The sequence below is a fragment of the Bombina bombina genome, chromosome 9 (assembly GCF_027579735.1).
Source record: "Bombina bombina isolate aBomBom1 chromosome 9, aBomBom1.pri, whole genome shotgun sequence".
Taxonomy (NCBI): Eukaryota; Metazoa; Chordata; class Amphibia; order Anura; family Bombinatoridae; genus Bombina; species Bombina bombina.
The window spans coordinates 157,733,480-157,759,458 of NC_069507.1; the positions used below are offsets into that span (position 1 = coordinate 157,733,480).

The 25,979-nt window shown below is 38.7% G+C and overlaps 1 protein-coding gene across 2 annotated transcripts in view; it reads left to right on the forward strand.

The window, feature by feature from the left end:
- Positions 1-25,979, forward strand: part of NT5C2 (5'-nucleotidase, cytosolic II) — a 325,894-nt gene that overhangs the window by 106,717 nt on the left and 193,198 nt on the right. For both annotated transcript variants that reach the window (XM_053692454.1, XM_053692453.1), the window contains exon 3: positions 20,006-20,079. In XM_053692454.1, coding sequence (XP_053548429.1) covers positions 20,006-20,079 — 74 coding nt within the window. The remainder of the gene's footprint in view (positions 1-20,005; positions 20,080-25,979) is intronic.

Consider the following 25,979-nt stretch of genomic DNA (forward strand, 5'->3'; position numbering starts at 1 on the left):
ACCGGTTGCACTTTATTTGGGGTCCCTTCGGGGATCCTTGATTTTTTCTTTCACCTTTTCTCTTTTTTTGGGGAGTTTTTGGTGCTTGATCCCTTTCTCTAGTAAGGGGTAAGAACGTTGGGGACCGACTGCTGGGTGGCGGGGTCTCCTAGAGGCGGGTTTGCTCAGTCGAGTCCTTTCTGCGGTCTCTAGCAAGGTCTTATAGACTATCTGTGGGTCAGTGTCCTTGGGGCCTTTTCCTTTTCTAAGCTTTATCGGTTTCGGACAAAGCGTTTTTTTTTTGGGTAGGGTTTGTAGGCTTGGTGCCCTCAGAATGGGGCTGCCTTTTGTACCCTCCCGTTTTGCTTTCAGTGTCCTCTATAGCTTGGGTATTTTCCAAAAGTAATAAATGCAGCTGTGGACTCTTTCCATTTATGAAGAAAAACATAAATTATGCTTGATAATTTTCTTTTCTTCAGATGGAAAGAGTCCACAGCTCCCCGCCCGTGTTTTTCTATGTGGTGTCTGTTATTTTTATTCTTTTGGCACCTTTTCACCCTGACTGTTCCCTGTTCCTCGGCAGAATAACTGGGGGATGAGGGAAGTGGGAGAGGTATTTAAAGGGACACTGTAGTCATAAATGAAATTCAAATTACCTACATTATATTATACCTATAAATCTATTTTTTTCTAATATATCTTCTTTATTAAATATGTACCCTTTTTAAAATAATTAAGTTTGAAATATTATTTTTTTTCCAAACCTACTTGTATGTCAGCCGTTACGGATTCCCAATCCATGCTGACAACTGCAGTTGTAAGATGGCGTGTTTCTGAAGTACTGCGCATGCGCGAGTTAGCGCAGCGTCACAGGAAACGTCTCCATCTGCAGTTGAATTAGGCAAGTCGAATCTATACAGCAGCAGTCGAGTTTTTTGTCTCTAATGCGCAAGCGTAAAATGTAAATAGAAGTGGTTAACTTCGGCTTCTGTTATTAGAAATGCGCAGGTGCGATTTAGCCGAATTGATGTGCAGGCTTATTAGGAAGGATTATGCTGTTAATGATATGCATAGGATCGAAATTTAATTGGTTACTGATTTTATACACACAATGCCGAAAATGGTGGGCTGGAAAAGGTGACGTCATGGCCGGGTGAGATTTATTAAAAATAGAAAGTTTGTAAGCTTCGTTTTTATGAAAATATAGGTTACTATGTTTTAATAGATGATAATGAAATAAAATATGTTATTATTGTGTAATGAAAAAGAAAAATAACAATAATCCTTTAAGTCTTTGGCTGGGGTGTCTTTGCCTCCTCCTGGTGCCCAAGTTCTGAATTCCCAAAAGTAATAAATGCAGCTGTGGGGACTCTCTCCATCTGAAGAAAAGAAAATTATCAGGTAAGCATAATTTTTATTTTTTTATTTTTTTTATTTTGAATTTGCTTAGCGTTTTTTTTTTTTTGGCACTTTGAAGGACTACTATTCTTCTTAAAGTGAATGTAAATTTTGATGCTAAAGTGCCCGGTTTTTAAAAATTCGATTAAAAGCAGGGGCACTTTAATTCATCAAAATTTACATTTCCCTCCTGTTGTGAAAAAAACCTTACCTTTTAAACTTGACAGCTGCTCCAGCTTCTCCCGGTTGTCGCAAGCCATTTCTGACCTCAGAATTTATGGATCGGTCATCCTCCAATCACGGCTTCCCCCGGGGAATCAGTGTCTGATTCAACGCCATGATTGGAGGAAGCTGGATTCATCATTTTAGACCCAGGAAGAGGCTTGCGACAGGCGGAGGAAGCTGGAGCGGCTGTCTAGATTCAAAGGTAAGTTTTTTTTTTTCGCAACAGGAGGGAAATGTAAATTTTGATGAATTAAAGTGCAATTTTGTTCCTCATGTTTAGAAAAGACCCTAAGATTTAAAGATAAATTACTTTTTTTTCTGAGCCTTCTGTCTCTCAGGATAATGCTGTTCAGAATATGCCACAGCTTTCTCCTCAAACGTCCCAAGCCTCAATGGTATCACATACAGTGCCCTGCGGTTCCTCTCAGCCTCCTGGAGGAGTTTATTTGCCAGGAGATTTTGCTGCTCAGATATCTTCTGCGGTATCTGTGGCTTTATCTGCTCTTCCCATTGCGGGTAAGAGCAAGAGGAAATCTAAGCATATTTCTGCTAGTTAGGTGTCTGTTCCATCTTCTTCTATGATGGTTGGCCTCCCCCATATGTTGGATGAGGAGGATACCTTGGTAGCTTCTGAGGGTGAGATCTCAGATTCTGACAGTGTAAATCATTTGTCGGATTCTGAAGAAGTAAATTTCAGATTTAAGCTTGAACACCTTTGTTTACTTCTAAAGGAGGTACTGGCTACTCTGGAAAACTCTCAACTCTTCTGTCACGGTCAACCCCCAAAAAATCTAATAATCTTAATAAATAATATGATGTTCCTTCTTCCGTGGAAGTATTTCCTGTTTTAGACCGTGTGTCGGAGATCATATCACTGGGATGGGATAGACCAGGAATTCCCTTTTCACCTCCCGTTTTTAAAAAGATGTTTCCTGTTGCTGACTCCATTAGGGACTCATGGCACACTGTACCTAATGTGGAAGGAGCTATTTCTACTCTGGCCAAAAGAACTACGATTCCTATAGAGGATAGCTGTTCTTTTGAGGATCCCATGGATAAAAAGCTTGAGGCTTATTTAAAGAAAATGTATATTCATCAGGTATTACAATGGCAACCTGCTGCTAGTATTGCTACTGTAGCTTCTTATTGGTGTGATGCCTTGTCTGAGATGATTTTAGAGTTTACTTCGTTAGAGGACATCCAGGATAGGATCAAGGCTCTTAAGCTGGCCAATTCTTTTATCTTTGATGCCAACATGCGAACCAAAATGTCTAGCTTTGCTGTTCTAGCTCGCAGGGCTCTTTGGCTAAAATTATGGTCAGCTAATGTTAGTTTCAAGTCCAAGCTCCTGTCGTTACCTTTCAAGGGTAAGACCCTTTTTGGTCCTGGTCTGGCGGAGATAATTTCTGAGATTACAGGTGGAAAGGGGTCTTTTCTACCTCAGGACACGAAGAATAGACCTAAAAAATTCTAATTTTCTTTCCTTTCGTAGCTTCAAAGGACAGAAGTCTTCCTCTTTCTCCTCCAAGCTGGAGCAGTCCTAATCATCTTGGAGATCCAGTCAGCCTTGGAATAAGGGGAAGCAAAGAAACCTTCATCTGGGGCTAAATCAGCATGAAGGGTCCACCCCGGTTCCGGTATTGGATCAAGTCGGGGCAAACTTTCCTTGTTTCATCAAGCTTAGATACGCAATGTCCCAGATCCTTAGGCTGTGGACATACTATCCCAGGGTTACAAAATAGGTTTCAAAACTTGTCCTCCCAGGGGCAAATTCCTCCTCTTGAGATTTAAAAAGAGAGGCCTTCTTAAGCTGCGTTCAGGACCTTTCCTCCCTGGCGGTGATTGTTCCAGTTCCTGTAAAGGAACAGGGTCGATGATTCTATTCAAATCTATTTGTGGTTCCCATAAAGAGGGAATTTTCAACCCATTTTAGTCCTAAAATCTCTCAACAAATTCCTCAGGGTTCCATCCTTAAAGATGGAAACCATTTGTTCCATTCTTCCTTTGGTCCAAGAGGTTCAGTTCATGACGACCATAGACCTGAAGGACGCATATCTGCATGTTCCCATTCACAGAGATCATCACCAGTTCCTGAGATTCGCTTTTCTAGACAAGCACTTTCCATTTGTTGCTCTTCCGTTGCCACAGCTCCCAAAATTTTCACAAAGGTTCTGGGGGCTCTTTTGGCAGTCGTCCGGTCCCAGGGAATTGCGGTGATGTCTTACCTGGGTGACATCTTGGTTCAAGCGTCCTCTTTTCAACTAGCAAGCTCTCATACAGAGACCTTGTTGTCTTCTCTACGTTCCCACGGTTGGAAAGGGAATCTGGAAAAGAGTTCCCTTGTTCCAGCTACAAGGGTGGTTTTCTTAGAGACCATCATAGATTCTTTATCCATGAAGATTTTTCTGACGGAAGTCAGAAAATACAAGCTTCTCTCTTCAGTCTCTCACTCCAGTCTGTTATTTGTCCACCAGTGGCTCAATGCATGGAGGTAATTAGTCTGATGGTTGCTTCCATGGACATCATTCCTTTTGCTTGGTTTCATCTGAGAGCTCTGCAACTATGCATGCTCTGTCAATGGAACAAAGACCATTCGGATCTATCTCAAAGGATAGATCTGAATCCCTTAACAAGAGCTCCGAAGTGAGGTAACAATACAGTCGGCAGACGAGCATAGTAAATTGTTCCAAAGATTTATTCAAAGTGTACAAACAAAACAGGATCACACCACTCCACACACCACACATGAATAAATCTTTGGAACGATTTACTGCGCTAGTCTACCTACTGTTTTGTTACCTCATTCTTCGGAGTGTTTGTCAGAGGTACGGAAATTGGAGTAAACCGTGGAGCTACACAGTCCTTACTCCATACCTGAAGCAGAGCTGACCGGTGAGGCGGAGTTCGTGGAGACCAGCTGCTATCCCGCGGATGTGGGGCCGGTTCAGTGAGTAATTTAGAGGTGTTTCTTATTGCACTAAGTTTGGCTACACTCGACAACTTGTTACAGTCTTCACATCTTGTCAGTTACCTGTGATACAAGATATTATTATACTGTATGACACTTAAGACTGATGTTGTTTGCTAGTGTTTAACAGCGATTTGTGCTTTAAACTTGATACCTTGTGTTTATAAGAACGCCACTACGCCATGGTCTGCTTACTTTTTACACTGCATGATTTACAAGTTCACAGATTCATGAGTATTTTCAGCTTTGGAACAAATTTGTGGCTTTCTTCCACACTTTTTAATACCTGCCATTAAGCAGAAGGCTATGACTACCTATATATGCTACAAAAGCTATTGGAATATTGTTGTCTACCGGTCTTAAATTACATGGCAAGCTTGAAGGGCTATTTTCAAAGGGACTTAACAATACAGGTCACTTTAAAGTAAAACGTTGAAATCCCTTAACAAGAGACTCTCTCTCATGGTAGATTTCTCATGATCATCTGTTTTGGGGGCACATGCTTCAGGGGACCTTCATGGGTGGTTGTGACCACAGACGCCAGCCTGTTAGGTTGGGAAGTAGTCTGGGGTTCGTTAAAAGCTCAGGGTCTGTGGACTCGGGAGGAGTTCTCTCTTCCCATAAACATCTTAGAGTTGAGAGCAATCTTCAATACCTTGATGGCTTGGCCTCAGTTGCCTTTAGTCTGGTTTATTAGATTACTGTCGGACAACATCCTCTCAGTGGCTTACATCAATCACCAGGGGGAAACTCTGAGTTCCCTTGCGATGAAGGAGGTGACTCGCATTATCCCAGGGAGTGGGCTCTCTATCCGGAGGTGTTCACCAGGATAACCCTCAGGTGGGTGGTTCCAGACTTGGATCTGATGGCGTCTCGCCAGAACGTTAAGCTTCCAAGGTACGGTTCAAGGTCAAGAGATCCTCAGGCCGCCCTGATAGATGTAGAAAAAATAGTAGGAGACAAACGAACAGAAAGTAGAGCACTCGCAAAGGGAGACTAGTATAAGTGGCTATTCAGTGGGTATATAATATTAAAACTTAACATTTATTATTAAAAAAAAGTGATAAAAAACTAGGAGCCTTTGAGAAAGCCAAGCCAGGCGAAATGTACATCAGGCACTCTTCCTACGGCTGTATCAACCACTAAGTGTAACTATGCAAGCCACATTTCACTAGTCAATGTGTTTATTATAACATATCTATATAATCATATTACCTTTCATTGATCGTATTTTTGGTTTAATTTGTGTTTGTGAACACTTCACTCTTGCCTATACAAATGGGTCTGTGTAATATGCTGAATGTATGGACTATGTGAATCTTGCTACCTACACTTCCCCTCTTAGTCACTATACTAATTTTGTCATAGGGAATATTTTGGACAGACCTACACCGGTCCAGTATTGCACTAGATAATATAATTTTGTTTGAGGTCAATCCTCTTTTTTAGATAGATTTTGGTGCAATCCGTGAACCATTTTTTGATGTATATCTGCCTAAAAATCCCTCCTACTCTATTCTGAGTTTCTATGGTATACATTCTGGGGTCATTGTGGATATACAGCCGTTTATTATTTGTTTGTGTTTTAATCTAAGTATTAATCACTACTTATATAGTAGTTTTTTGTCACTTTTTTTTTAATAATAAATGTTAAGTTTTAATATTATATACCCACTGAATAGCCACTTATACTAGTCTCCCTTTACGAGTGCTCTACTTTCTGTTCGCTTGTCTCCTACTATTTTTTCTACATTTACTTGAACAGTGAGCACCCTCCCCTGGTATTAATAGTCTATACTTTATTATATCAGATATTAGTATTATTGTCCCCAATTTGGGTGACTACTTTTATTGGTTAAATTGTGTTAAGCTAATACTTGACGGGGAATCATTAAATACAACTTCCATTAACACTATCCCTATCTTTATTATATAACGCCCTGATAGATGCTCTGGCAGTTCCTTGGGATTTCGGTCTAGCATACCTGTTTCCTCCGTTTGCTCTTCTTCCATGAGCCATTGCTCGTATCAAACAGGAGAGAGCATTTGTAATTCTAATTGCTCCTGCATGGCCTTGCAGGACCTGGTTTGCGTATCTGGTGAAGATGTCATCTCTTCCACCTTGGATGTTACCTCTGGGAAGGACCTTCTAACTCAGGGTCCTTTCCTTCATCCAAATCTAGTTTCTCTGAAAGCGTGGTTTTTCTGAACCGGTCATTGCTACTATGCTTCAGGCTCGCAAGCCAGTTACTCGTAAGATTTACCATAAGGTATGGCGCAAATACCTATATTGGTGTGAATCGAAGGGATTCTTCTCTTGGAACAGGGTCAGGTTTCCCAAAATGTTGTCTTTTCTCCAGGAGGGCCTGAAGAAAGGGTTTATCAGTCAGTTCTCTGAAGGGTCAGATTTCTGCACTTTCTATTCTTTTGCACAAGCGTCTGGCAGATATGCCAGATGTTTAGTCTTTTTTTAAGGCTCTGGTCAGAATCAGACCTGCATTTAAACCAGTTGCTCCTCCTTGGAGCTTAAACCTTGTTCTTAAAGTTTTGCAGCAGGCTCAGTTTGAGCAAATGCATTCTGTGGATATTAAGTTGTTATCTTGGAAGGTTTTGTTCCTTATGGCTATCTTTTCTGCTTGCAGAGTTTCTGAACTCTCGGCTTTGCAATGTGATTCCCCTTACCTTATATTTCATGCAGATAAGGTGGTCCTTCGTACTAAATTGGGTTTTCTCCCTAAGATGGTGTCGGATCGAAATATTAGTCAGAAAATTGTTGTTCCTTCTTTTTGTCCTAATCCTTCTCATAAGGAGCGTCTTTTATATAACTTGGATGTTGTGCGTGCTTTGAAGTTTTATCTTCAAGCTACTAAAGGTTTTCGACAGTCTTCTGCCCTTTTTGTTGTTTTCTCTGGAAAGCGTAAGGGTCAGAAGGCCACTTCTTCTACTCTTTCCCTCTGGTTGAGAAGTATGATTTCTTTTGCTTATGAGACTGCTGGACAGCAGCCTCCTGAGAGATTTACAGTTCATTCCACTAGGGCTTTCTCCTCATCTTGGGCTTTCAAAAATGAAGCTTCTGTGGAACAGATTTGCAAGGCGGCAACATGATCCTCTTTGCATACTTTTTCCAAATTCTATAAATTTTATACTTTTGCCTCGGCTGAGGCCTCTTTTGGGAGAAAGGTTCTTCAAGCCTCGGTGCCTTCTGTTTAGGTCCTCCTGCCTTTTTCTCCCTCCCTGTTCATTCTGTGTACTCTAGCTTGGGTATTGGTTCCCACTAGTAATTGGAATGCCGTTGCGGACTCTCCATGCCATAGGAAAGAAAAGAAAATTTATGCTTACCTGATAAATGTATTTCTTTCTGGGCATGGAGAGTCCACGACCCCACCCTTAATTAAGACAGATTTTTTATGTTAAACCTCAGGCACCTCTACACCTTTGTGTTATCATCTTTTTCCATTTCCTTTAGACTAAATGACTGGCGGTTATGGGTAAGGGAAGTGACACTTAACAGGTCTCCTGGGGTGCTCTTCGCCTCCTCCTGCTGGCCAGGAGTGAATATCCCACTAGTAATTGGAATGCCGTTGTGGACTCTTCATGCCCAAAAATAAATAAATTTATCAGGGAAGCATAAATTTAATTTTTTGCTCTGGAATATCGCCCCTTGTTTATTTTTTATGTTTATGTAATACCCTAAGGATTCCATTAGACAAGAGACAGTCTAGTTCCTCTGCAGCTACAAAATTCTATATGCACACTATACATATGTGGAAACCCTTACTAATTATTGGGCTCAGGTGTTTCTAGTCGAGTTTCTATGCACCTTAAAAAAAAATCTATATGGACAAAAGTATTTGGACACCCCTACTAATGATTGAGGTCAGGTGTTGCAGCTACACCCATTGCTAACAGGTGTATAAAATCCAGTACATAGCCATTTAGATAATGGAAGTGATTTGGAAAGTTGTTTAAAATTGTGTGCTCTATCTGAATCATTAAAGTTTAATTTTGACTTGAGAATCCCTTTAAACATAGCACTGTCATAGCATGCCTACGTTGTCACAAGTCTGTTCGTGAAATATCTGCCCTGGTCGCCTGTAAGTGCTTTTATTGTAAAGTGGAAGTGTCTATGAGCAACAACAACCTAGCCACACATTGATAGTCTACACAAACTCACTGAGTGGGGCAGCTTAGCACATAAAAATCACCTATCATCTGTTGCATCACTCACAACAGAGTTCTTATTGGCCCCTGAAAGCAACATCAGTACAAGATCTGTGCGTCGGAAGCTTCATGAAATCGGTTTTCATGGCCGATCAACTCTACACTAGCCTCATATCAACATGTGCAATGCCAAGCATCAGCTAGAGTGGTGTAAAGCATGCCACCACTGGACTCTGGAGCAGTGGAAAATGTGTTCTCTCGAGTGATGAACTCACTATCTGGCAGTCTGATGGAAAAGTATGTGTGTGGGAGACACCAGGAGAACTTTACCTACTGGAATGCATAAAGATTTGTGGAGGAGGAATAATGGTCTGGGGCTGTTTTCCAGGGTTAAGCTAAGCCCCTTAGATTCAGTGAAGAGTCATCTTAATGCTGCAGGATACATATGGTGCTTCCAAATTTGTGGCAACAGTTTGGGGAAGGCACTTTCCTTTTCCAGCATGACTGTGCACAAAGCGAGGTCCATAAATACATGGTTTGACTAGTTTAGTGTGGATAAACTTGAGTGACCTGCACAGAGCCCTGACCTCAACCCCATTGAATACCTTTGGGATATATTGGAATGCCGATTGCATGCCTTTTATAAAAGCATTCATTCAAAACAGTCTAGTTTGCCAAACCCCTCTGCCTTTTTAAAAAAAACAAAAACAAATTTCAACAATATTTTCTCTTTATCCCTTCAGGGATTCGTCTACCATTGCACAGGATTCTGTCCAGCTTTTTGCACATTCACATCTAGTGCAGCTGAAACCTTCCTGACCGCCATCCACCTTAATAATTACCTCCTTTAGATTGTTAGCTTGAGAAACTTTTTAAGTGTAATTGAAAGTGAGTGAAGCACATATACCACTGACTGTGTTCAAGGGCACTACCATCCTCTTCTCTTGTTTTTGTTTGGTTAAAGTATTGACACTTTTTCTTGTATGTAATGTACCCCTGTAATAATACCTCTGGTGCTTTCCAAAGTCCTCAAAATTCACACTTCCATGGATTAATTTCCTGTAGATGATAAAAGCATGTCTGGCGATTGAAGTGCATTTTGAACACTGTGGAAAGTGCTAAAGGCTTCATGCATTTTTAGCAAGGTAAGTAGTTTTTGTTTTTAAATGCTATAGCTTGTATAGATGAAACTGTGACTGCCCAATTATACCATAAATAATTTGGTATTTGTATGTCGCCAGGACTAATTCTTATGACACCTCTAGCAAAGCATATTGTCATTGCAGGTACCCCAGACCCCTGATTGATAATCATTGCTCTTTAGCACGAGAATGCTGCATTACTTTTTCCGATATTCATCTTTTTATGGCAGCTTAATAAGCCTCTTTGCCATTACCCTGAGATGTGTTTTGTATTTTATAATTATAGAAAATTTACTAATTGCCCACTTCATGATTAATTTAGTCCTACGTATATGAAATTGACATTGTCTTCAAGTGACATTTTCAAAGGAGTCCTTGCCATGATTTTCTGGTATCCAGGAACTAATGCATCCATCTCATGATTGATTTAGTCCAAAATATACGAATTTTACATCGTCTTTATAGGACAGTGGTACTGTCATGGGACTTGGGATGTTGAATCGGACATTGCTGACCTAAACTCTTTAAATAAAACTTTTTTTTCTTTTTCTTTTTTTTGAATAATCAAAAAATGTATTATTTTTTCTCTTGCTATGGTTATTTTGTAATAAATTTACCTTTTTAAAATGTATGTATGTTCCACAATGCTGTGTACTTTAGTAACTTTGTATATGGGGCATAACAATTCACTTTTAGATTTTAGTGAAATTGTTTTGTATAAATATTACTGTTTTACTAAGGAATTTATTTTATGCCAGAATAAATAGGATCTTTAGCATTCGCATTTTACAAACTACATTTATCACCTGTAAAGTGGCGTCTACAAAGGAATTATAAACCTATTGTATTACGTGTATTTTTATAGCTTGTAGTGCACCTTTTTTAACCTGTTGTTCAGTTTTTATGTAGATGAATAATGTGTAGCTGTTTGAAAACAAACCTGTACACGTTGAAGGTACAACAGAAATAACCCCACCTTTTTGTGCAGTAAACCGTTATTTATTAAGATGGTGGTATTCATGTCTATAAAAAAAAAAAAAAAAAAAAGAAACTGGCCATATTTTATTTCCTATTAATTTGGTTTTACAATTGGGGCTAGAATAATGCATGGAATGTTGTCCTAAGTAGGGAGATGACACAGTGCCTATGATCTTATGTATGTAGGAGTTGCCCTTCTGTCTACATTCTGTGTCATGTGATTTTTGCCAGCTATGTCATTGCATAGATAGTAGCAAAACATGTTATGGAATATGATTAAGTCTATTGTTGTTCTTAATATTTGGATGCTTTAAGTCTCCACCCTAAGTTTTTTGAAAAGGCAAATAGACAAACTTAATTCATTTTTTTTTTTTTTTTGCTCCTCACCTTTGTTGAACTATTTAAGGAAACTAGAATACAGTACAGTGATGTCATCATGTCTATCTTTTAAAAGCATCATCAAATGTATTCTTCTTCATTAACCAAGTAGCGCGAGGACTGTGAATTGGTTTGAGATATTTCTTACACTTATATTTCTTGTGATATGGAGAATCTGCCACTTCCCACATATATGGACACCATTGTTCTTGAAACCCAACACAGGTACTGTGTACTGTACAATGATGTTGTTTGCTGGGGAAATTGATATTTTTACTAAGAATGTTGATTTTTACTTGTAGGTAAAACACATAACAAATATGAGAACATACAAAATGTTACATTTTTTAACTGAAATAGAATCTACTTCATATTGGAGATTAATATTCACAAAATAGCTATTTAATAATGTTCTGACTTAGATCACATTTTATCTGTAAACTGTTAATTACAAAAATCTTCATAGTCTGCTATTTTTTTTAGTTTTAATGGCAGTTATTACATATTTATTTTTTTTGACTACGTGTTTTGCGTTTTGAACGATTTTATAAACTTCTGGTTACCCCTGTCCTTAGTTTAAATAAAACCAGACTATAAAATAATGTGATGTGTGTAATATGTACATTTTCCATTATTAAAGAACGTGTGCTGTTCTATTTGAACACTACCCCCCCCTCTTGCACAGATTGTCTTTAAACTCTGTAAGTATGGTTCCGACTAGTCACACTGATTAACAGTGTATACTTATCTTTCCTCACATGTCTTCCAACTTATAGTATATTAAATGATATCAAATAATAAAAAAAAAAACGGTTTCCAGCAGAAATAAATTACAGCAGTTTCTTGTGACAAATGACTACATATGTAATGTAATATGATATACTGAGCTTTTGTGTTACCTATAGAGAACTGATTTAACCCCTTAAGGACCAGCGACGTACCCTGTATGTCACTGGCCTTTTTTTTGGGACTTGATTGCTTTTTAACGCGGTCTTGCCACCAGCGTTGAGACTGCTCTATTACACAAAGCCTGCTGGAGGGAGTGAATTAATAGCGTGTTCTTGCTAGACTTGTGCTATTATGTCCTGAAAAAACCCTTAACGACCAGTGACATACAGGGTACATTGTGGTCATTAAGGGGTTAAAGGGCGTTTTAATACCTTGTAATTTCCAGACTTTTCTTTAGCCTTGCAATAGATTAACATATCATCAATATGTTTGTAGAACATAATAGAGCCTTGTTTTCTGCAAATGTTTTTAATGGTCAAATTCCACCGAACACTTTTCTTATTTAGAGCAGTGTTTCTTAAAGGGACACTGAACCCAAAAAAGTTTCTTTCGTGATTCAGATAGAGCATGCAATTGTAAGCAACTTTCTAATTTACTCCTATTATCAAATTTTCTTCATTCTCTTGGTATCTTTATTTGAAAATCAAGAATGTAAGTTTAGAAGCCGGCCCATTTTTGGTGAACAACCTGGGTTGTTCTTGCTGATTGGTGGATAAATTCACCTACCAATAAACAAGTAATGTCTAGGGTTTTCAACCAAATATTTGCTGGCTCCTTAGCTTAGATACCTTCTTTTTCAAATAAAGATAGCAAGAGAATGAAGAAAAAATTATAATAGGAGAAAATTAGAAAGTTGCTTAAAATTGCCTGCTTTATCTGAATCACTAAAGAAAAAAAACTTGGGTTCAGTGTCCCTTTAACTAAAGTCCTAAAGTACCCCTACCAGGCCAGATTTTCATGCTAGAGCACAAGTGAAATAATCAGCTGATCAGTAGCCGTGATTATTAACCTGCTCTCACCCATCAGCTGATTTATTTAACCTTTGCTCTAGTTCATTGTTTCTCAACTGCGGTCCTCAAGTACCCCCAACAGGCCAGGTTTTAATTATAGCTAAACTAGTGCACAGGTGAAATAATGAGCTGATCAGTAACCATGGTTACTAACCTGCTCTCACCCATCAGCTGATTACGTCACCTGTGCACTGGTTCAGCTGTAATGAAAACCTGGCCTGTTGGGGGTACTTGAGGATAGCGGTTGAGAAACAATGCTCTAGTTAAGATATAATGAAAATATGGTACTTGAGGACTGGAGTTGAGAAACACTGATTTAAGGAGCCAGTACGGACCTACTTGAGTAGAGAAGGCTTACCACTGTCAGTATGTTAACAAAAAAGGCACTTCTCAGTGCCGTTTTTTTTTTTTCTAACAGCCCACTACCACCAACTTTAAAGCCCCAAAACTGTTTAGTGCAGTTATTTTTTATTTTTAAAAAAATGGTACATTTGGGGCATATTTAGAAAATTAACCAGAGATCTAAGCTTCTGTATGATCTACCATGAACAGTAATTTGACATGTGATTGCGAGCCTAATTTATAGCTCTTTTTTTGACAATTACTATATGCAAAGTTAGAGTGAAAAGTAAGCCAGGAATGCTGTTTAGCTGAATTACTATAGTAATTATGTATTAATGTGCATTTATGTGCGATTCAATAGGTAGTAAAGAATACAGTATTGCGTAATATGCTCTGCAGTCACCAGCAAATGATAAATCAGTTAAACAGTTTCTGTTAAATCATATTGTCCTGTGCTTTTGGGCAAACAAATTGCTACTTGATTGTATCCAGGGTACTAACAGAGAATATGAAATTTGTATAGTGCCCTATTAGCATTAAATAAGTGCTTAGCATGAGCCTTTGTTATGTTTACTACTTAATAATGCTCCTTTTTTTAGACAAAAACGTAATAGATGATTGTATTGTGTTGTACTTTACAGATGCATACTTAAAAAACGTGCTCATCATACCGGTCATCTGTACCTGTTTTCTTGGGATAGTCCCGGTTTCGGGCTTCCCAGTCTCGGCATGGGATTGGGAATCTCTCATGAGGTCTTTGTTAATCTTAAAATTTTTTTTCAAATGCTGGCAACTACTATCTATGTGTAGTCTCTCCAATAATGTACGTAAACGTTTTTTTAGTGTGAATTTCTTATGATAAAATTATATTTTATGTTGGAAAAATTCTGCTGGTCGGCTGTCTCCATGAGGGACTCTATATTTTTTAGTTATACACTTTTATTTACTACAGAAGAGCCTCGTGATCTAGCATACGTACAAAAGTGGAAAAGTGAGATTTGCTCTTGTTTAGGAGATTCAGACTGGCTCCAAATATTCTCAAATACTGCAATGTCATCTGTATCACAAGGCATACAAGAACTTTAAAGATTCTCACCAGATGTTGCCTCACCCCAACTAAACTTCATAGTATTTACTCAACTGCTTCCAATCTTTGCCGGAGAAAAACCTTTGGACCCTGGTCCCCTTGTGTATCCGAACCATCTTAAATAAAAAATAATTTATATCTATCTATCATTTATCTGTCCCCTTCCTGAACAGACCATTGCAAAATTAGAGCTAAACTTAATCAGATTGTATTTAATAGCGCCAAATCTATTTTAGCTATTAATTGGAAAACATGTAACTCCCCAACTGAGGAGATGCTAATAACCAGAATTACAAAACTTTTGTCTTTGGAGGAATGTTCTTTCAGGAAAGATGCCTACATTCCACATGATACATTTCTACTGGGATAAATATATAAACAAGGATCACACAAACGCAATATAAATAGAGGATTGGGGGGTTGGGATATCCTTGTGTGGCCTTGGAGGAACAATATTCCCCCCCCCCCCCCCCCAGACTCTCTTTCTTATTTCAACCCCTATTGTTCTCTCCATATAATGTTGATACACACCCACAAGTTATCTACCTACCTACACCGATGACAACTCTTTCAGAACAATAGTAATTATATTGCTGGTTAACCCTTTGGCTGCTAAGCCATTTCCCACCTGGGTGCTAAGCTGGTTTTGAACTTTTTTTTTATTTACATTTTTTTTAAAAATATTTATTTTTTCCTTTTAACTTTTTTTTACAGATCCCCAAGACTTATACCGTTGGAAAGGTTAGGTGATAACCTTTCCAATGGTGGGGGTCTGTAGCTGCTTACATGTCTGAGATACAGGCTTCTAAGCAGCATGCCTCCATCTCCCTATACTTGTAATTGTAAACTTTAAATAAAGTTGAGCGGTGACATCATCACTTCATTGCGGGTGACGTCACCACGTGAAACGTCAAACCCCGGCGATGCCTGTCTCTATACAGGTCAGATTGCCGGGGTGGAAGTAGGAGGGAGCCCCCAGATAGCCCTCAAGTTAGGTGAGTGCTAGTGACTGCTCTGAGCCATCGTCGGCACCTGTCTGGGACAATTTGCGATGGCTCAGAGCCATCGTTAGCACTCAAGGGGTTAATCTTCTTGTTTGTTAACTTTAAAGGGACATGAAACCCAATTTTTTTTCTTTCATGATTGAGAAATAGCATACAATTTTAAACAACTTTCCAATTTACTTATATTATTTAATTTGCTTCCTTCTGATGTTATCCTTTGCTGAAAGATTTATCTTTGTAAGCTCAGGAGCATCAAAGAAGCTAGGTTCTAGCTGCTGATTGGTGGGTACATTTATATACTGATTGTCATTGGCTCACCCATGTGTTCAGTTAGAAACCAGTAGGGCATTGCTGCTCCTTCAACAAATGATACCAAGAGAATTAAACAAATTTGATAATAGAAGTAAACTGGAAAGTTTTTTAAAATTGTATGTTCTACCTAAATCATGAAAGAAATGTTTTGCGTTTTATTGTTATCCTTTTATAGCACTTACTCAAACTGAGACCCAGTGAGGGGGGGGTCTACAAGGTGTTGCACCGGACACTTTACTCACACATTTTACTGAATTATTTGTGTTGTGCTTGTGCTGATCCCGTTTGTACAAATACATATTCATGTTCTCAGAGGCCTCTTATCAAAATACAGAACATGTAGTTGTTAAACCAAAAATATGTAATGTTTCTATGTTTTGTTTTTTTAAATTGACCTATTACATTGCAGTTGTTCTGTTATACATTCTAAAGAGCAGAGTTTCAGTGTAAATCCATGAAACACTATTATCCAGTTTAGTAATCTATCTGATCTGACAAATCAGTCAGTCTAATGTTCCGTCATTAGTGTTGTCAGGCGTTCACTATAAAACGTTACCGTTTAGCATTTAAAATGGCTGTCCAGTCAAATCTGTACAAAACATGCACAAATAAACTCCAGGCTTTTTAGATCCTCTGAGCTGCAGCTTAATGTTTAAAGGCTGCGTATGTCTCTTTCAGCTCTGTGTATTTCTCTCAGCCAAAGGTCATATCATTGCTCTGTGTACTTATCTGTAGAAAGGGGGGAAACCTTTTTATGTCACTGGCAGCCAACCAGGGTTTAAAATTACTGTTTTGACGCAACTGTCAATATATTGTGTAGATGGTTTCTTTGTGATTTTTTGTATTTTTTTTATTTGCCCTGATTTGATCATCATCAAAAAAATGCCATTGTTGGCTAGCACTATCTTGTTTTTTCAGGTCCAGGCATGCACAGATCAGTGGCCAAGATCCCTATTGTTTATCCGTTGCGTCTTATCGTTTTATTTGTGCATGTTGAACATTTATCAAGTGCCTTTGGCTGTTGAGTTTGATGTGTCCATTTTATTGACCATATTTAGTCAATAACATGTAGTCAATGCTGTCCATGCATTGTATGGTTGACTTTACCGGTACCTAATCTGATATTTTTAAATTATCATTTGCATGTGATTTGTTCTGATGTTAAAAAAAGGTAAACTGGCTGAAAAACAGCCAAAAAACCCAATCGACCAGGTTTGCATAAAGTCTTTTCTTACTGGTAGCCAAGGGTATAATTTGCTTCAGTTCATTTGTGAAAAATAAATATGGTGGACTGGAGACTAAGGTTTTTTGGTGGATTATAGGGAGAAATCTAAGGTAGAGTGTTGGGAAGGGGTCATTAAGTTACCCCACCTGGGAAGATACATTCGTGAATTTTGTTTAGATTTGACTTAAATTTTTTTTTGGAAGATACATATGAGGAGAAGAAGATTACAAGTCTAAATGTAATTGATGTAAAAGATGTATTATGGAAGAAACTGTATTATGTTTCTCAAACTCCTACCCTTCTAGATTGTAAGTTCCCACGGGAATAGGGCCCTCAATCCCTCCTGTATGTGTTTGTAAATTTTATCCTGTCTCTTACAAGTCTTGTATTGTTTTATTTAAATGAATTGTATCCATGGACATCGCTGCGGAATATGTTGGCGCTTAATAAATAAAGAATAATAATAATAAAATAATAATATGTTGATTGTTCTCATCAAAACATGTAATGACATGATGATTGTTATTATGCACATGATGTGTATATATACGAAACTTGAATAAAAATATTTAAAAAAAAAATTACCCCACCTACGGCCCAGTCTTTGTAAGCTGCATACATTTTTTATATAATGAAATATGTATATATTTCCGTATAAAATTGTAGTGCCTGAGAACTACGTACACAACCAACCTAAAAAAAGGCATTCGATCTGCACTAAAAGTACAGGAATGAGATAGCTGTAGGGAAGTGGACCATTGTTTATGTTATAAATAGGGAAGAGGTAAAAAATTTAAGGGACATGAAACCCAACATTTTTTTTTAATGATTCAGATAAAGCATACAACGATTTTCCATTTTACTTCTGTTATCAAATTTGCTTGGTTCCCTTTGTATCTTTTGTTGAAAAGCATTTCTATGTAGGGTCAGGAGCAATAGTACACTACTGGCAGCTAGCTGCTGATTGGTGCCTGTACATAAATGCCTCTCCTCTTGTTTACTCACCAGATGTGTTCAGCTAGCACCCTGTAGTCTAGCTACAGAGTAGTCAATGCACAGGAAATTGCATCTTTAGGTTTTATTTTGTATTTCAAATAGCTGTTTTTGCTCATGGAAACCACAACCCATCATACTAAAAGTGATGGTAAACAATCCCCTTTTGAAAATCAGATCCGGAATGTTAGTGATATTTTAGATGGAGTTTAATTAATCAGTTGGAATAATGATGCACTATAACTTCCCAATATAAATTTGAAATTCAAATACCCCCTGTGCTCCGCCGCCCACTTCAAAAGTCAATTTGTCTGTGAGCTAACAGTTTGAATTGTTCTCCAACTAGCACTCAAGCTACAATAAAAGGGCCATATGGGGAGAGCGCTGATTGGACAACAATTCAAACCATTAGCTCACAGTCAGAATGTTTGTTATAGCCACAGGGTCAGGGGACTGATCTGAGGTCTGATGTAGGTATGGGGCTGGCAGAAGGGCCACATGGTCAGGGGACTGATCTGAGTTCTGATGTAGGTATGGGGCTGACAGAAGGGCCACAGGGTCAGGGGACTGATCTGAGGTCTGATGTAGGTATGGGGCTAACAGAAGGGCCACAGGGTCAGGGGACTGATCTGAGGTCTGATGTAGTTATGGGGCTGACAGTAGGGCCACAGGGTCAGGGGACTGATCTGAGGTCTGATGTAGGTATTGAGCTGACAGAAGGGCCACAGGGTCATGGGACTGATCTGAGGTCTGATGTAGGTATGGGGCTGACAGTAGGGCCACAGGGTCAGGGGACTGATCTGAGGTCTGATGTAGGTATGGGGCTAACAGAAGGGCCACAGGGTCAGGGGACTGATCTGAGGTCTGATGTAGGTATGGGACTAACAGAAGGGCCACAGGGTCAGGGGACTGATCTGAGGTCTGATGTAGGTATGGGGCTGACAGTAGGGCCACAGGGTCAGGGGACTGATCTGAGGTCTGATGTAGGTATGGAGCTGACAGAAGGGCCACAGGGTCAGGGGACTGATCTGAGGTCTGATGTAGGTATGGGGCTGACAGAAGGGCCACAGGGTCAGGGGACTGATCTGAGGTCTGATGTAGGTATGGGGCTGACAGAAGGGCCACAGGGTCAGGGGACTGATCTGAGGTCTGATGTAGGTATGGGGCTGACAGAATGGCCACAGGGTCAGGGGACTGATCTGAGGTCTGATGTAGGTATAGGGCTGACATACGGGCCACAGGGTCAGGGGACCAATCTGAGGTCTGATGTAGGTATAGGGCTGACAAAAGGACCACAGAGTCAGGGGACTGATCTGAGATCTGATGCGAGTATGGGGCTGAAAGAAGAGCCACAGGGTCAGGGGACTGATCTGAGGTCTGATGTAGTTATGGGACTGGCAGAAGGGCCACAGGGTCAGGGGACTGATCTGAGGTCTGATGTAGGTATGGGGCTGAGAGAAGGGCCACAGGGTCAGGGGACTGATCTGAGGATTGATGTAGGTAAGAGGCTGACAGATGGCAAGAGAACAAAGAAAATTTGATAATAGGAGTAAATTTAAAAGTTGATTAAAAAATCTAAATCATGAAAATAAATAGTGTTACCCTGTGCTGATGGATTTGAAAAGGAGTCAGTGGTAGAAGAGTCATTGCTTAATATTTATTAAAAAAATAAGTGTACAGAGTAAGGCGGAGCTATTCTAAAACCGTAAAAGGATAGTTCTGTAATATAAACAATTAGGCACAATATCAGTTAATGTACTGAATCTGTTAGCATTGCTTAGCTCCTCGACCAGAGAGCTGCAACTCATTGTTACTGGAGGTTTTTTCTCCCCTTAAATTGTCAGTAGGGATATTGTATAAAATCTATGTTTTTGTTATATCCATCTTTAAGGAAACTATATCCTCAGACACAGTTGCTAAACTTTATTGAGCTCCTCTGTAAACTTATTTGAACTCTGTTCCCAGGCATTTCACTTATGTGATTTTTATTATTTTTTATTCCCTTGTCCTTTAGGGTGTTTGTGAATAGAAGTCTAGCAATGGAAAAGATCAAATGCTTTGGATTTGATATGGATTATACACTTGCTGGTGAGTATGGAAAGAATCTGAGGATTTACAAAGATCGTTATGTACAACAATCTATTTTTATACTGTTCTTTAGTTTTAGAAGTTCCCAGAATCATCCAAATTCAGAGGGTTTTTTTTTGTTTGATCAGCTGGGCCAAACAATATTTTATGAGCTGTGCAGCATTTTATAAACTTTTAGCTGAATGTCATTTTTGGGATTTCAAATATATATTTTTTCTTGTTTTAAACAAATTAATATAATTTGGGTAACTGTCATGTTAATAAAAATAAAAGAAATATAAGTATAATCAGCATATTTTAATGAATTGCTTGTGAGTGGCTTATTTGCTTGTATAATTCAGCAATAGAGCATCACAGCATTGAGGACATTTTTTGTTGCCTAATGTCATACCTTCTGGAATGAGCGTCTGCTTCAGCGCTTGTGTATGAAGTTACATGTGCCCACTTGAGCTGATCCAGGTTCATGGTTCACCGACGAGATAATATAGTGTCTGCGCTTACAGCTCAGTATTAAATAGCAGCTTCTGGAAACATTAGTGTAATAGGGCTGAAAATGAGTTGTCCATCATTTCTATTTACTTGTAAACAAGGATAGCAATCCTCATTATTCCATGTAATCAACACACAATGGAGACACATTAAACACTAAATTAATGCTAGATAGAATAAAGCATTGAAAGAAAAGATTAGTCTGAGAATAACATGTAGATGTATTTTTTAAAGTTTTATTGGCTGTTTAAATATTGAAAAAATAAGTATTAAAGTGATGGTAAACTCAAGCTTATGAAGTTTAATACTTTGGAAGTACTCCTTGATATGTGCACAGATGCCTGATTTTTTTTTTTAAATAAAACTTTTTTCAATGAAAATATTACTTTTTAAAGCCGCTGCGTTACCTGTGTCCAGGCCGCCTCTGTCTGAAAATTTCTGTAATCTCAATTTGACAGACAGGTGCATCGTCCAATACGGACTGCACCATACGCCCTATGTCAGTCTAGTATATGCACGCTCCCATGCTGGTGATTTAATGCAGAATCGCCAGAATTACAACTGTACAAATGTAGTTTTAGCTCCAATCTGACCACTGCTTATAGTGAACAGTGAATCTTCCTGTCAGTAGCGATTCACTGTTCACTGCAGCGGTGAAAACGGCACTTTTTATTTTCTCCTGCGTGAATATCCTTTTTTATAAACAGCCAGTTTATTGTCATTAAAACAAAACAGTATTTTTAAAGTAAAAGCACATTTATAATTTTTATTATTTATTTATAAGGTGCTACATATTCCTTATTGATTATAAGAACACAGTGGTGGGGGGGGCGGTTCATGGGGAGACTCTTCAGCACAGCCTTCAATCCTTCATTTTAGAAGAAAAAAAAAGTGCAGTTTTCACCGCTGCAGTGAACAGTGAATCGCTACGGACAGGAAGATTCACTGTTCACTATAAGCAGTGGTCAGATTGGAGCTAAAACTACATTTGTGCAGTAATTCTGGTGATTCTGCTTTAAATCGCCAGCATGGGAGCGTGCATATACTAGACTGACATAGGGCGTATGGTGCAGTCCCTATTGGACGATGCACCTGTCTGTCAAATTGAGATTACAGAAATTTTCAGACAGAGGCGGCCGGGACACAGGTAATGGAGGGGCTTTAAAAATTTATATTTTCATTGAAAAAAGTTTTATTATAAAAAAAGCAGGCATCACTGTGCACATATCCAGGAGTACTTCCAATGTATTAAACTTCATAAGCTTGAGTTTACCATCACTTTAAGTTTTAGTGCCTATAAAACAATGGGAGCTGACATGTTGTAACTTAGTGTGACAGACTCCGGCTACTCCGACTGGGTAGCTCGGCCAAAGGACCTTCGTATACCTGGAACATGCCGCTATGTAGCGGAGAAAATAATTATAGCAGAGCCCACCCAAATAACTAGACAGACTAACATTCAGGTGAAACACAAAGAACTACTTTATTGTGGAAAACACACTACCTTTATACACAAACTGATCTTGATATGGAGCCTTATCAGCCCCCCAGATTTCCCGCCGCTCCAGACAGGCTGGCACCCCCCATAGTGTCCATTGTCTTATAGAGTCCCAGTGATAAAGAGGTTGCGGTTTCGGGGTGATCCTGGGGGAGCGGGTGCACTTCCAGGGTGTCCTTGGAAAGCTCTCGGTCCCCAGATGCCACATTCCAAAAAGCGTCATGATCCGTCACTACAGACCGGGGTTACAGCCTAGGAAAGATATGGAGGTGGGGGTGTTCAAAACCCCTGGTTCCCAAGGGTGCTCCCTTCCGGCAATCACCCCACCTCTGGACCTCCCTAGTGACTATCAATCCTAAAAAGAGCGGAGCTCTGGGGCAAGGGGCCGCTGAAGCGACCTGGGGTAAAGGGAAGCAGGTATCTGGTGCGGTATGGCCGGCCGGCAGTTCCAGGAGCCCGGCCAGCCGATTTACAAAACGCCAAAATGAACAAAACCAAGCATCCTGGAGATTGTGAAAGCTCCCAAAAGTTCAAATCTGGGGAGAAATATGAGGGGGCTAGGTAGAGGGGTGTGGAGGTTTAACCTTAGCAGCCTGGTATCCATGACACTTAGGTTACTTTCTCTGCTGTGGCCAATTAGGGACAGTTATACATAGTTCACTAGGGGGTGCAGCCAATGGCTGTGCTGGATTTAACAGTGTTCTGCACTTCCATTTATAATAGGAACTGAAAAGCTCACAATTTCAGAATGGAATTACAGGAAAAGGGGACAAAATAAATAATGAATCTATATTGCAGAGCAATTTTTATACTGTATATACGATTTATCATTTTACATTACCATCTCCAAGTGTTTAATGTTCCTTTAAGTTTAAAAATGAGGTATCTTCAAGTCCATTTTTATATATACTTAGCATATATCAGCCATTAACTGGACATAAAACCAAAAATGTTTCTTTCATGATTCAGATAGAACAACTTTCCAATGTTCTTCTATTATCAAATTTTCTTCTTTTCTTGTCATCCTTTGTTGAAAATCAGGAAGCTAATTTAAGGAGTGTGCACTGCAGTACTATATGGCAGCAGTTTTTCAACAATGTTATTCATTAGGAAGAGCACTAGATGGCAGCACTATTTCCTGTTATATAGAGCTCTGGAAATGTGCACAATACCTATCTAGATATCTCTTCAAAAAAAAGAATAACATGAGAACAAAGCAAATTTGATGATAGAAGTAAATTGGAAACTTTTTTAAAATCGTATTCTCTATCTGAAAATTCAAAGAAAATATTTGGGTTTCATGTCCCTTTAAGATATGCATTGCAAAAGATCTGTATATAAAATGTTTGGTTTTCAAATTAATAAGCGCAATTTAAAAGATCTTACTCATCAGGAGCAGTTTGTGGATAAAGACTGGTGGAATTCATGTCAGCCTGTGCTGTGAACTCTGTGTAGAATGTTGCAGGGTCAGTTAAAATTAAACTTACTTAAAGGGAGAGTAAAGTCAAACATTTTATTTATTGAAAAGCATACCCTTGGTAGGCTCAGGAACAACAGTCCACTACTGGGAGCTAACTGTTGATTGATGGCTGCACAAATATGCCTCTTGTCATTGGTTTACCATATGTGTTCAGCTAGCTCCCAGTAGTGTATTGCTGCTTCTTCAACACGAGATACCGATTTATTTATAGAAGTAAATTGTAAAGTTGCTTAAAATTGTGTACTCTATTTGATTCATAAAAAAAAGAGCTTTCATATCCCTTTAATTACAATGGAGGCACTTTGCACTCTCTGAAAGGAGTACAACATGCACGACATTCAGATGTATTTTTCATCACAAGTGTGCAAAATAAATAACGAATTCTTAGTGCAATGGTTTTATTTTGCTTATTTACATATTTTATTGAGGAAATTGCTTTTTGAGTTGAATGTCCCTTTAAAGGAACATAGGTCATTGCTTACCTGTGAGTACTTATGTGTGAGCATACACGACCAGTCAAATATCCTCAACATTATCCTATTACTAAATCAAACTAAGCTAAAAAGACCTGCTTACTAGTGTATGGTCACTGGCCCACTCCCAAACCAATGATGATACCAGTATCGCTTGTGCAGATATATGTAGTTCCTGATAGGTGAGGAAATGCCTGATATTATTATTATTGTTATTATCAGTTATTTGTAGAGCGCCAACAGATTCTGCAGCACTTATATGTGCATCCTCTGTAAATACTGAACACTTATTATTAATATGAAAATCAGGAAAACAAATAGCATTTGTTTATTCTCCCATCATGCTCTCACTGTCTCTCTGTTAAAAGGACAGTAAGCGTTGGAATAAATGTTACATAATTCTGCAGCTGTTGGCTGCTTTCATTAACGTTGGAGTGAGCTACATTTAGTTTAACGGTGCATTCAGGCACTCTGTTATTAGACAGTGAGTCTGTAATGTATTTTTTTTTTTAACTGCAGCGCCGAAGAAGATACCAGTACATGTACGGTAAATAAACTTTTTGAGTCTATAAATCTTATTAGTTCCCATCTCTTTTTTTTTTTAACAGGTACAGCTATCCTTACGTTACATAATTCTGCACACATTCTATATTACTGTCCATTTAAAGTGGATATAAAGTATAAATTAATCTTTTATGATTCAGATAGAGCATTTCACTAGTCAACACAGTAGATTTGCATAATCAACAAATGCAAGATAAAAAGACAATGCAATAGCACGTTGTCTAAATTTGAAATGAGTAATAGATTTTTTTTTCCTGACAATTTTAAAAGTTATGTATATTTCCACTCCCCCTGTACCATGTGACAGCCATCAGCCAGTCACAAATGCATATATGCTTATTCTGGGAATTCTTGCACATGCTCAGTAGGAGCTGGTGACTCAAAAAGTTTAAATATAAAAAGACTGAACATTTTGTTAATGAAAGTAAGTTAAAATTGCATGCTCTATTTGAATAATGAAAGTTTAATTTTGACTGTTTGAGTGTCCCTTTAAACAGCATTCCTATTAATTTTTATTATGAAATTTGCTTTCTTCTCTTGGTATCCTTTGCTGGAAAGCATACTTAGATAGATAGACTTAGTAACAGCAATACACTTTGGGAGTTAGCTGGTGATTGGTGGATGCACATATATATGCCTTTTGTCATTACCTCACCCGATAGTTTCAGCTAGCTCCGAGTAGTAAATTCTCTGCACACTTCCACAAAGGATACTAAGAGAATAAAGCTAATTTTTTTTTTTTGTTAGAAGTAACATGGAAACTTGTTGACAATGGTGTGCTCTGTCTGAATCATAAAGGCTTAATTTCTCTTGTAAGATGTATCGAGTCCACGGATTCATCCTTTACTTGTGGGATATTCTCCTTCCCAACAGGAAGTGGCAAAGAGAGCACACAGCAAAGCTGTCCATATAGCTCCCCCTCTAGCTCCACCCCACAGTCATTCTCTTTGCCGGCTCTAAGCAATTGGAAGGGTAAAGTGAATGTGGTGTTAGAATTGTAGTTTTTATTTTCTACAAGCAAGAGTTTGTTATTTTAAATGGTACCCGTGTGTACTATTTACTCTCTAGCAGAAAGGGGATGAAGATTTCTGCAGGGATGAAGATGATTTTAGCATGTTGTAACTAAAATCCACTGCTGTTCCCACACAGGACTGAGGAGTAAAAGAGAACTTCAGTTGGGGGGAACGGTTTGCAGGTTAGGCTGCAATAAGGTATGTTCAGTCATTTATTTCTAGACAAGACTGTGATAATGCTAGAAAAGACTGTTAATATCCCCATGAGGGAAGGGTAAGCTGTATTCAAGCTTACATAACAGGGCTAGTTTATGCTGGTTGACACTACTTCAGGGCAAACGTTTTTTATTGAAATTATCGTTTTTTGAGACACTTTGAAGGTT